Source organism: Sciurus vulgaris (genome assembly GCF_902686455.1).
Source record: "Sciurus vulgaris genome assembly, chromosome: 1".
NCBI classification, from domain to species: Eukaryota; Metazoa; Chordata; class Mammalia; order Rodentia; family Sciuridae; genus Sciurus; species Sciurus vulgaris.
Genome location: NC_136461.1, coordinates 59,868,544 through 59,880,663, shown reverse-complemented (window position 1 = coordinate 59,880,663; position 12,120 = coordinate 59,868,544). Strand labels below are relative to the sequence as shown.

General features: G+C 33.9%; 1 protein-coding gene across 1 annotated transcript in view; it reads left to right on the top strand.

The window, feature by feature from the left end:
- The window catches only part of NEGR1 (neuronal growth regulator 1), an 804,297-nt gene that overhangs the window by 458,550 nt on the left and 333,627 nt on the right, over positions 1–12,120 (top strand). The window contains exon 3 of the mRNA XM_079129310.1: positions 3,112–3,237. Coding sequence (XP_078985436.1) covers positions 3,112–3,237 — 126 coding nt within the window. The remainder of the gene's footprint in view (positions 1–3,111; positions 3,238–12,120) is intronic.

Genomic DNA, 12,120 nt, shown 5'->3' with positions numbered 1-12,120 from the left:
ATCATTTAAGTACACATTGTAACACAGGAACAGCTACCATACCTGATGGGCTTCAGAAGCCTGAGATGTCACATTCTCCCCTTGTCCTGCATCTAGGGGAGAAGCATCTCTACTCTCTTCATTTCTCTTCAGTCTGATGTGCCTTGGACCATCCCAAATCTTTTCCTAGTAGCAATCTTGTTCTGGTGACAGCTGATAATTGTAAGGATCATCCTGTTAACCAATCCTCTGAACCTTCATTCCTGGTGTCCTACATTGAGTTATTAATGATTTTCCTCTATAACATACATTTCTTCACTGAATAACTATGTGCAGAAACTATGCTATAAGATTCACTTTAAAATAAATCAGCATTAAACAAGTTTTAGCTGCTTTGAACCCAAAGGTGTATCTGTTGGATATGTATTACTCATGTAAAATGGAAAAGGAAAATGTGGAAAATATATGTCTTCTCTTAATTACTTACCTATCTGCTTCTCTCTTTTGATTCTAAGTTTCTGGAGGGCAAGGATTATGCTTTTAAATATTTGCATTTCCTTTGGGCCCAGAATTATTCCTTCCATAATATTCAGTACAAATTGGAAGCCTTGAACACTGGATATGCAATTACTTTGAATATTCAGCAAAGCAGCATTTGTTTTGCCTCCACAAGTCGCAGTGAATAAGAAGTGCAAGAAAAGATTTTACTGTCCCTTTCTGCACAGCATCTGCTACCAACAGGTGATGCATTCTGGGGAGAAGAGTCTTGCCTGAGGATTCTCTCTTACCAATGCTCTCTTTCCAGATGTTTCTTCCCTGTGGCATGTCCTGAATTATGAGGCTCTGGGAGGTGATTGCAACCACTGCAATGACATATCACAACTGGAACTCAACCACTCTTCCCCTACTGCATAATTTCTCATAGTGAAATGTCAAATCTGAGTTTATTGCTAAGGGACTTGGTTGTTTATCTAGTCAAATTCTAGTGCTTACTATTAACTTACTATAATGTTTGGCACCTTAAATACAGGTATCTGAATAAAAATGCAACCAAACTATTTATCATCAGATAGGATTAACAAAATAGTGTTATTTAGAGGATAGAATGAATGTTATTATGGAATATCACCCTTGCTCTTAAATACACATACTTCTGTTAAACCTTAAATTAGTTCCATATTTGAAATATATAACTGAATTAGTCAGAAATATGTAAATAAAGAGATATGTGCACTATCTTCTAGAAGAAAAAAGAAAGTACTATTTAACTTTTTTCTTTCTTTGAAATAGTGAACACTGGTATGTGTGTATAAATGAGTATATTGTGTGTCTTTATATGTATGAGTGTGTGTATATGTATTTATATATCTACATGTATTTCAGTCTACCATAGAAAACTTCTTTCTACATCCAAATATCCAAATGATATTTTTGTTTAGTGTTGCAAGTTTCTTAGTTATTAGTTGTTTTTATTTCATTAGTCATTTTTTCATTAGCTCTTAGTTCTCCTACTTAATAGTAAATCTTGCAAACTTTTCTTTATGTTCCTTCTAGAGTATTTTAATGTCTATATTACAGTTCAGTTTCAGTTTAGATGAATAAGACTTAAATTATTTTCCTGAGAATAACTCACTAAAGAGTTTGATGCAAATTAAAATTTGTCATTTAGAAACAGTTATCATATATCACTTAGAAACAAGTCTTTCTCAATCATATCAATAGTTACATACAATCAAATGCTTTATATAAGTAATCATATCAACCTTGGGTTTTCTTCCTTCCTTGATTTTTATTCCATTAAAAATAAAAGATATTATTAGAATTATGGGAGATTTAATTTACAGTCACAACAGGTTTTGATAACTGGCTTTAAAAATAACTGTGAAAAAGTATTTACTGCATATGGGATATTTAAATGGTTGTGGTAAAAAAAAATTGTATTTTCTAATCATTATTAAGGTGTCTATTTGGCATTTACTTAGATCTGACCTGAAGCATTAACATACTTTAATTTTTATAAAGTAAGCCAAGCAATTCATGGCACAAGTCAGTCATATGCATTACTTAAGTGTTGAAGTTAGAGAACAATTCTAAGGCTTGGGAGAGGGCAGTACTGAAATAAATTCAAGCATCGTATGTGTGCTTTACAATATCTAATCCTCACAGCTAACACTGACTCCAGACACTTTTTGAAGTCCTTCAACACGTATTAACTTAGTTAGTCCCTAGTGCAGCTGTCCAGGCTCTGTACTATTATTGTTTCCAGCTTTCAGATGAAGACACCAAGACTGAGATAGATGAAGTAACTTGCCTCAGGTCACACAGGCAGTCAGCAGAGAGCCAAGCTCTACACTTTTGTAGTTTGGGAATTAAATGAGACCCTTTGCTTTGCCACAGAATATGAAAATATAATCCTGGCAGTTGAGTTTTTTCTGTGCAACACTAAATTTTAGCCCATGATCCAATTCTGGGACGCAAGTTTCAATAGTCTAATACATCAGAGAAAAAAATAATATAGCATTTTCCCAATCGTTCTTGTCATTTTGCAATGCATACGGTGTAAAGAAGGTTCTAAGAAGTCTCCTGAAGCAAAGAGATCTGCTTCAACCAGCATTCTTCAGTCATTACTGACATAAAGACTCATTGAATCCACCTTTTACAGCCTTTAAGATATGTTCCTTAGAAAATAAATTCTGATAAATTTAAGCCCTACTGTCTTGCAGAGAGAAAATAGAAGATGAAAATGCCCCATGACCCTAAAATCTTTCTCATGCAGCTTTTAAATCAGCATGTAGGCCAAAAAGTTTTGCTATTTTAAGTTTCTTCAAGATTCCGACTAACTATTTCAACAGGAAAAGTATCACTAAAGGGAAGATAACTGAATAGACTAGTTATATTCTAATTTAGCACAACTTATTCACAATAAATATTTGCTTTAATCAATATTTTAAAAGCTCTTGCTACTAAATATTTCATTAATTCAAAAGCATTTAGCATCTAAAAATAAAGCCAACTGACAAAGAACCCTTACAGTCTTAAGGTTCACCATTTATTACAGGTCTCATGAAGCCAGGGACGCGTAGTTCAACACAATACGTTTTCTTCTGACAACCGCATGTTTTGCCATTTCAGTTCCTCCGAAGATTTATGATATCTCAAGCGATATGACCATCAATGAAGGAACCAATGTCACCCTCACTTGCTTGGCCACTGGGAAGCCAGAGCCCTCCATTTCTTGGCGGCACATCTCCCCATCAGGTACAGTAGGAGCGAATGCACCAGTGTTGCTTGTGCTGTTATTGTTTTCCTGTGGCTCTACTTGTACAGAGCTTGAGCAAGTCATGGAATTTCTTGTGTCTTTTTCCTGATGCAGGCAGGATCTGTATTTTTATACACTTACTTTATACTTAAAGCCTCTGTGATTCACAGAAGTCAAATGAATGCTGTCTATCAGAGCCCCGAATCACCCTATCTCTTGATTCCTAGTCAAGGTTATTTTCATTTTAGTATACTAGATAATCACAAATCAATAGACAAAAGGCTCAAATAGAAATATCACAAGAGAAAAATCTTCATTTAAATGTGTGAGGATTTATTCAGTCGGCATTCACATGTTAATAGGCCAGCATGCACTGCTAAAGTAATCAGGGGAGAAGGAAATTATACAATTGTGAGGTTGCTGGGTCTAATTTCAAACTGCTGTTCAGAATCAAGGATTTTGGAGTTAGAATTAAATTTTAACTGATGAGGGTTCTAAACACCCCAGAGTTTAAGTAACTTGTGCACATAAATCACATAGGTAGGAGAAATGAAGGGTTGAACATGTTTATGTGTTTCCAGTGCTTCTGCCTCAGTGCACACCCTCCCAAAGAGACTAAGTCAATTTTAGGAAGTTAGTGATAGTCATCATCAAAACAAGTCTGTTTTCACAGCCTCGATTCTAACAATTGGGTACAATTTAAAAGTTCAAACTACATAGCTTGGAGCATTTCCTGGAAGTGAGAGTGGTATTTTTTAATAAATAGGATCCCACCTCATTTCAGATCAATAAAATTTTATTTAATTTTAATTTTATTTTATTTTGATGGAAATAACTCTCACAAAGCTTGTGCAGTGAAATTGCTTTTAATGAAATCAGAAAGGAACATTTTATGTGGGCGTAGAAAGAACACAATTGGAACATCTATTTTATCTGCTAATGCTTTCTTTAATATCACTTATCCTTAAGTGTCTTTTAGTTTCCTCATTTATGCAGTGAATCTAATGAGACTTACCCACATCACATGCTTAGTATTACTATTAATGTGAGAGAAAATCAATATAACAGCAGTACACCCTTATATAATATGCATTATGGCCCTTATAATATTTCTGAAGTTTGGATGTGCTCTTGGCTGCCCATGCTTCACACTAGAGTTGCTGCAGAATCACTGGTATGTGAGCACTGAATTCATGGCAGTACTCTCTGTGGGATAGAAGTGAAATGAACTCAGAGCTAGCAGTTAGATACATGTGCTTTTAAGCTGATATCCTGATGCATCGATTCATCCAATTCTTGAGCACATTTCAGCCTCAGCGACCTTAGCTTGTTTCCTATTTTCCAAAGACTGCATGATAATTATTTGTGGCTTTTTTTCCCCCCGGTTGACAGAGAAATTAATAAGCATTTATCTAGTACCACTGTATGGCTTGAAGTACATATACGTTATAGAATGGTAAAATCTAGTTAATTAAGAAATGCATTACCTCACAAAGTTATTTTTGTTGTGAGAATACTTAACATTCACTCTTTTGCATTTTTCAAGAATTCAATATATCATCATTAGCTATAGTCGCCATACTATACACTAAATCTCTTGCATGTATTCCTCCTATCTAACTGTAATTATTTATCCTTTGACCAACTATGTATCCTGGCTATTGTGGGACTCAAATAATATAATAGGCATAAATGTGTTTTTAAAGTTATAATGTGATATGCAAATGTACAACTGATACTTAATCATCCTTCCAGGAATTTAAATCTGATATGGCAATATAATTTTTGTGAGAATGAAGTACATAATCTTCCATCTTCATATAATTTAAGATTACTATTTCGGACCTAACTCTCCTGCTTTCAGTGCTTGTTATTATGCATATTCTTCTTTTTTAAATGCTTGGATACATTTTTAGTTTAATTAAATAGCAGGAATGTTGGTTAGTGAAGTTATTAGAATAATGATAATGGATAACATCATAAAGCTGAAAGAAGACAGATTGAGTTTATAAATTAAACTGTGCATAGATTTGTTTTTCTGATCCTGCCATCCTAAGCAAATGAGTAAAATTAGCATAAATATTAACTATTATCCAATGAATAGCCAGACTTGGAGGATATTTTATAAATGCCTCCAATAATTTCAAATCATAATTCATTAATGATCTATATTCAAATGCACAGCTTAGTGGAGTTTCTGCTTTAGGTAACATACATGATAATTCTATTAGCTTTTATACAACTGTTATGACCATATTGAAAGAAAAATTGTGAACTTTGGTGATTTGTTTATATTTTACATGAGAAACATCAATGTTTTGCATATTCTGTTTTCCTTTGTTTTATCAGGAAAGAAAATGTGTCTCAAAATAGCTCTTAATATGTGAACAAGTTTTAATGTTAAAAACAGATATAGCTGTGCTCCATGTCAATATTAGACACAAGACATAGTGTTTGTGCATGTGTTACTTGTTTATATTTTACCAGTAATTTTTATATTTCTGGTTATATGTTCATGGTCAACTCTAGTTTTGTCATTTAGTAATAAATGATTGTTCATGGGATGATAGCTAATCAGAACTTCTCCCTTATCCACAGGAAAACGAGGCCATGTGTTCAACCACATCACAAACGTTACTGAAACCCGTTGAAATTGTCATTCTATTTATTATTTAATACACTCCTTTTACTTTCACCAAAAACATCTTTCCTAGAAGCATCTGGCTATATAAGCTTCCTAAGAGTTCACTTATACAATGATTTCCTTCTTTGTATTTTTTCTATTCAACATTTGGGGATTAACTTCAAATTTATGCTTAAAATGTTTGCAGAGGTAATACTGACACCCTGTATTCTTTCTTTAATTTAATCTATCATTTTGCTTACTTACTTCATCACTTGCTCTGTGTGTTGAATATGTAGCATTAGAGAGAGAGAGAGAGAGAGAGAGAGAGAGAGAGAGAGAGAGAGAAAGCTTCTTGACTTTCTTAAGGGGTTACATCCTGATTAACCTGTCATAAGTTGAAAATATCCTAAGTCAAAAATGCATACAATAAACCTAACTTGACAGAACAGTGGCTGACTGGTAGTTTTAGTTTGCTGTCACTGACAGCTTGGTGAGAGGGTATCATATGTATATGCTACTGTTCTGTAAAAGATCAAAATTCAAAGTACAGTTTCTACTAAATTCATATCATTTTTTGCACCATCATAAAGTTGAAAAATCCTAATTTGAACTACCATTAAGTTAGGACTGTTGGAAATTAAACTATTTCATTGAATAATTTGAGAGCAGTCACTCAAGGCCTGAGCCTTGCCCTGCTTAATCTCTAGATATTCCAGTGTGTATTCCTGAAGAACAACAACATTCTCTTTCCATAACCACAGCAGTTCTCAACTTCTACAAATTCAACACTGCTATCATGCTTTTATTCAATTAATTCATATTTCAGTTTGTTAACAGGTCCAATAGTGTTCTGTAGAGAACACTTTTCCCTCTGGTACAGAATCCAATAGAGGACCATGTATTATATTAAGTAGTCACACCACTTTAGTCCCCTTTAGTCTGGGCATTAATTCCTTAGTCTTTCTTTGTCATCACTGAGCATTGACAGTTTTCAACAATGTCTGTACCCTTTTTAAAAATAGAATGTTTGTTTCTCATTTGGGGGTTTGCCTCATGTTGCCTCATGATTACATTCTAGTTATGGCCATCTGGAACTAAATAAGTGAAGTTGTATCCTTCTCAGAGAATCATATTCCATGGCACATGATATCCATCTGTCCCTCATTTGTGATGTTAATTTCAATTACCCAATCAAGGTGTTGTCTGATTTCTACACGGTATGGTTTCTTCTATTTGTTCTCCCCATGCTACCAATAAGCGGTCTGTAGGGAGAGATTTTAAGAACATGACCTGCAAATATCTGCCATTTGTCAGTCCTTTTTTTTTGACATGATGTTGGTTCTTTCATGAACTAATCTTTACTCTGATGGTCAAACTGGTGAATTTTTCCTCTAGCTTCAGCAATCCTGCTTGCTTACTCTACAGAAATAAGAAATTCACTTTATCCTACTTGTTATTTATTTACTTGCTCATGCATCTATTTTTATGACGTGGATTTGTAGGTTCCAAACTTTTAAAAGTTGTTTATAATTGTCTATGATTCACTAGTCTCTAATTACTTTGATATTCAAATTGGCCCGTATCTTGCCAGTCTGAGCACTTCAATCCTACTCCTGTGTCCTGTGGCATACTCCCCTTATTTTATTGATGCCATTTTGTGGCATCACAGAATGTCAGGATCATCATGTGTCTTTCCTGGTTCATCTCTGGAGTCAACCATTTCTTTTAATTTCAAACAACTGCATATACAGTTGGGGTTAGAACCTTTGCTTGCTGGTTTACTAATTTAGCGCTGTTGATCTGTCTTACATTAAAATTTTCAGGGATTCAGATGTCTAGGCAATTTCCTCTGATAGTCCACTAATCCAAAAGAACTTAAATAATTTTATAACAAAGGAAAAAAGTATTTTTTTTGTCTTTACCTAACAATAACAATGGAAAAGATCCTAGAACCTATGAGTATGCAAAATGATGCTTGTGGAATTAATAATGGAACATACGTCAAGGAAAACATAAGGAAGCAATTGTTGAAAGGTATGCTCATAGATCTTTATTTACATGGGATGGGACTGTGCCCACCAACCTGTGATGAGCTCCTTGTCCATGTAAAAATTCTCATGTTTTTCCTGAATATTACTAATATGTGATTCCTTTTTATCCCCCTACTTGTAATATAGGCATCATGTAGTACCAGTGTAGCACCATGATTGAGACCATGAACTTTTGTCTCACTCAAATTGGGTGTGAGTTCCAGTTCTTCCTGTTACCATTAGTAAGATTGGAGGAAAAATATTAATTTCTTTAGACTTAAATACAAATGGAGATAACAAACTGATTTTGCAAAACTGCTGAGTATTCAGTGGGATAATATAGAGTGCTGAACAGAGTTCGTGACTTGTAGAGAACACTCTAGTATAAACAGTAATATACTACTGAAATATATTTGAAATCTTGACCAACTTGCTACTTTCCCTGAAATTGAGGGGCCTATTTATGACTCTTGAATGTAATCTACATAGCAACTCTGAAATTAGGTGATCATAAAGCTAAAAATCAGTTCAAACTTCTAGGGAACACTGATAGATTTACAGAAAGATCTGATTTTGAACACAGAGAAAAAATAAAACTCTTATTCGCACACAATTATGTTAATAAACCTAGATCTAGTCAGAAAAAGACAGGAAAAATTAGAAGATTAAATTTAAAATAATGGATGAGATAAAACAGATTTAGAGACATTTCTAAAACCTTTTTCCAATATTCACTTACTCATTGTTCTTTTTCTGGCTCTCTATTTCCTAGTTCATTCTTTTTCTTTGGTGTCTGAAATCTGCAGAGTTGTTCACACTGTAGTCTGGTAGTGTTTATTAGCTGACAAAGATATTCTTTTGACTCTGAAACCAAAATGTGACAATAAATACTAGGCTATATGTCTCAGACTCTTGTTTTCAACCAACTTCCATATGCCTGGTGCTTTTACACAATGTTTCCTTGCTTGTCCATGAGAATCATGGCTCTTCCTTAACTCAAGGTAAAGACTACTCTGAGCTCCTTATTTTTCCTATTTTTCAAGATATTATTTCATTAAATATCCTTTTTCTCTCTGTATCTTTCACTTCTTCCTTTCTATTCATGCCACACTGCCTACATCTACCTAGGCCCCAGTTCTCTTTAACTCAATCCCTTGATATGCATCACTTTATCTAATAAACAGATATTGAGTACTCATAGAGGAGACCTCAAACAAGCACTTAAACCAAAATGATGTGATTTCAAGAAACCAAAAGAGGAAGAGGTTTCTAGAGCAGTGAGTGTTGAACAATGTCTATCAGGTCAAAAAGGTACAAACCAAATCAAATACATCCATGAGGCCTGTTTTGGCAGTCATTATAGCAATGCAGTGATATATAGATTAGAAAATCAACCGTGGAAGATGAGCATAATGGGAAGGGAAGTGTTCAGCTATGGAGGCAACACTGTAAGTACTGTTGGTCAAGATGGAAATTTGTTTTCTCTACTTTACACTGGGTGTTTCCTTTACTAAGAGTGTACTTTGTTCCTTTATTCAATTGACCCACTCTTACTCATCCTTTGATTTTTCATAAAACACTTCCTAAGCATTTTAGAAAAAACTGGCCCTTCTTTCTTTCATGGTTAGATAGAATTTCATGCCAGTATGTGGAGTTTGTCCCTGAATTGCAGTCATTGTCTTTACTTGCTGTATTTTCACAGGATAGGGGACTCCTTGTGTCCACAGACATCTAATGACTCATGGCTGAGCATAGGGTTTGGTACAAAGCACAGGTCTTTAAATGTTGCTGAACTAGTGGATACCAATGGATGCCTCTCTTTGTCCTTCTTATCCATAACTGCTTTTGCTCTACTGAAGCAGAGTTGAACACTAGGGTCTATATAACCAAAAAAACCTAGGCTATTTACCATCCGGATTTTAAAGAAAAAGTTTGCTGACTCCTGCATCAGATATTCCAAAAGAGATTTGGAATCTAAATGTTGTTTCCTAGATGAGCGACATAGAGGTTTAGCCCACTAAAACTTTCATAATTACATAAAATACAACTTGAAGATGGAAAATGTTAATTGCTAATTATCAGAAAAAGTAGGAAACCAAAAAAATGAAAATTATAAGCTAAAAATTATGCACACTGCTGGAATCTATTGTTTAAAATAATTCTGAAAATAGTTCAAGTCATCACCGGTACAAACTGGCAAGTATTAGTTCCTATTAGTGTTCTCAATTCCATTGTCATTCCTCTTTTGTGGAGAATTCTTTGAAATGCCTGAGTGCTGGGCTAACACCAGGGTTGATATGAAGAGGCTGTGTGTGTGTGTGTATGTGTGTGTGTGTGTGTGTGTGTGTGTGTGTGTGTTCCTTCCAAGCTATCAGCGTGTCACCCAAACACTGTAGTTCTTTAAGATTCATGTTTTAGATTTGTAATCCTGACACTGCACTTTGCTCTTTGATGTTACAAAAAAAAAAAAAAATCAGTTAAAACCAGCAATTTATGCTGATGACATTTTCAACAATACTAGATCTTCAGATTATAAGCTGTGGTTCCAGTTCCATTGTAGAGCAGCACTCTGTGGAAGCTTTGTGAATTTCCATAATGGCTTTACATAATGTATAATTATATAATGAATCTACATAACGATGGCAAGTTAAACTTTTACTATAAGAGTGCACACCAATAATTTATATATGCAGTTAAAATTGTCTCTTTGTTCTGAGTTTTCTTTATACCTTTTAACTTTCATTTGTCTGTCTCCAAAGTCTTCTCTACTTCTATCCAGTGGGTCATGCTAAATTGTTTGTATTCAGACTGTTATTGCCTATCAATTGAATATAGAAAAAAAGAACATTTTTAGTATTTTAGCACATATATAAGACCAAACTGTGGACTTGATTACATGATGAATCAATACAAAAAATAGTTCACTATTCTCAGAGCTAAGGGCTAACCCATATAAAACAAAAAACAGAATTACATCTGGTATTTCATAAGTCTTTTCCCCCTCTTTTACCTCCTTATAGAACTTGATTTTCTGAAGTAGTGGGGCATTAGAAAACAATGATACTGTAGATTGTCTCCCCTTAGTGGACTGAACTGGAGGGGAAGATAATCATTAACATTAGACTACTTACATTTGAGACTTAGTTTTTTCTAGGGTATTTTCCCCCAGTGATTTTAATATCATGTTTCATGTATTAGGGAAAGGTATTATGTCAATGGTTACATCTAAACAAGTTAGAGGTTTGGTTAAAGTTATCATCTGAAAAAATACAGCTTTTATTGTGGTTGTAAATTTCATGTTAATTTAGGTGGAGTTGAAAATCTATGAATAAAAATTTAGTTCATAATTTTAGATGATTTCTGTAAAGATTCAGAAAGAGCACCAATAAGCACAGTAGATGTATAAAATGGGTACATTGAATATTTACATGAAGTATTATTTACTGAGCATTAGTGTGTTCTAGTACTGTTCTAACACGTGTTAGGCTAACATGTTAGCCGACTTCCATGAGAAATATTGCAACTTCATGTACCACAATCATGAGGAATAGAAAATGTTAACTTGTACCCAGGTTGTACTGTTCATTTGAACCCCACAGTCAATGTAGATACAATTTGGTTGTTTGCCCCCATAATGTATGAACATGTTCATCAAGGCCACTTCTATATACAAGCAAGTCCTACAAGAACTTTGCACTGTTCCTGGATCTATACTGAAATGCACATGAGTCACAAAGAGAAAACAGTTTAATAATGATTTTTATTTTGAATCAAGGCCCAAAGTTTCCATGACAGTTATAGACAAGAAAACATGATACTCCATGTATGTATAATATGTTAAAGTACACTTTACTGTAATGTATATCTAAAAAGAGCAAAGAAAAAAACACATGGTTGGCTTGCAGGAAATTATTTTTAGAGGACCTTTCACCTCTAGTGTGAAAGATTACTATGTATGTTGTTTTTTCACTCAAAATGAATATATTTTATTGTATTTTAATTTTTCTCCAGTTTATTTTAAAAATGATATTTTTCTTAGCTAGACCATAATTAGGAATAATCATCACAAGTGGAAAATTAGGATAATCCTAACAATATTTTATCATTAAAACACTAAACACTTTTTGTGTGTTGTCTTTTTTAGATTCAGAAAAGTATGGTTACATGTTTCAGGAAATTAAAGCTACATAGTAGGTACTTAATTAATATTTTGTTATTGAGCTTAT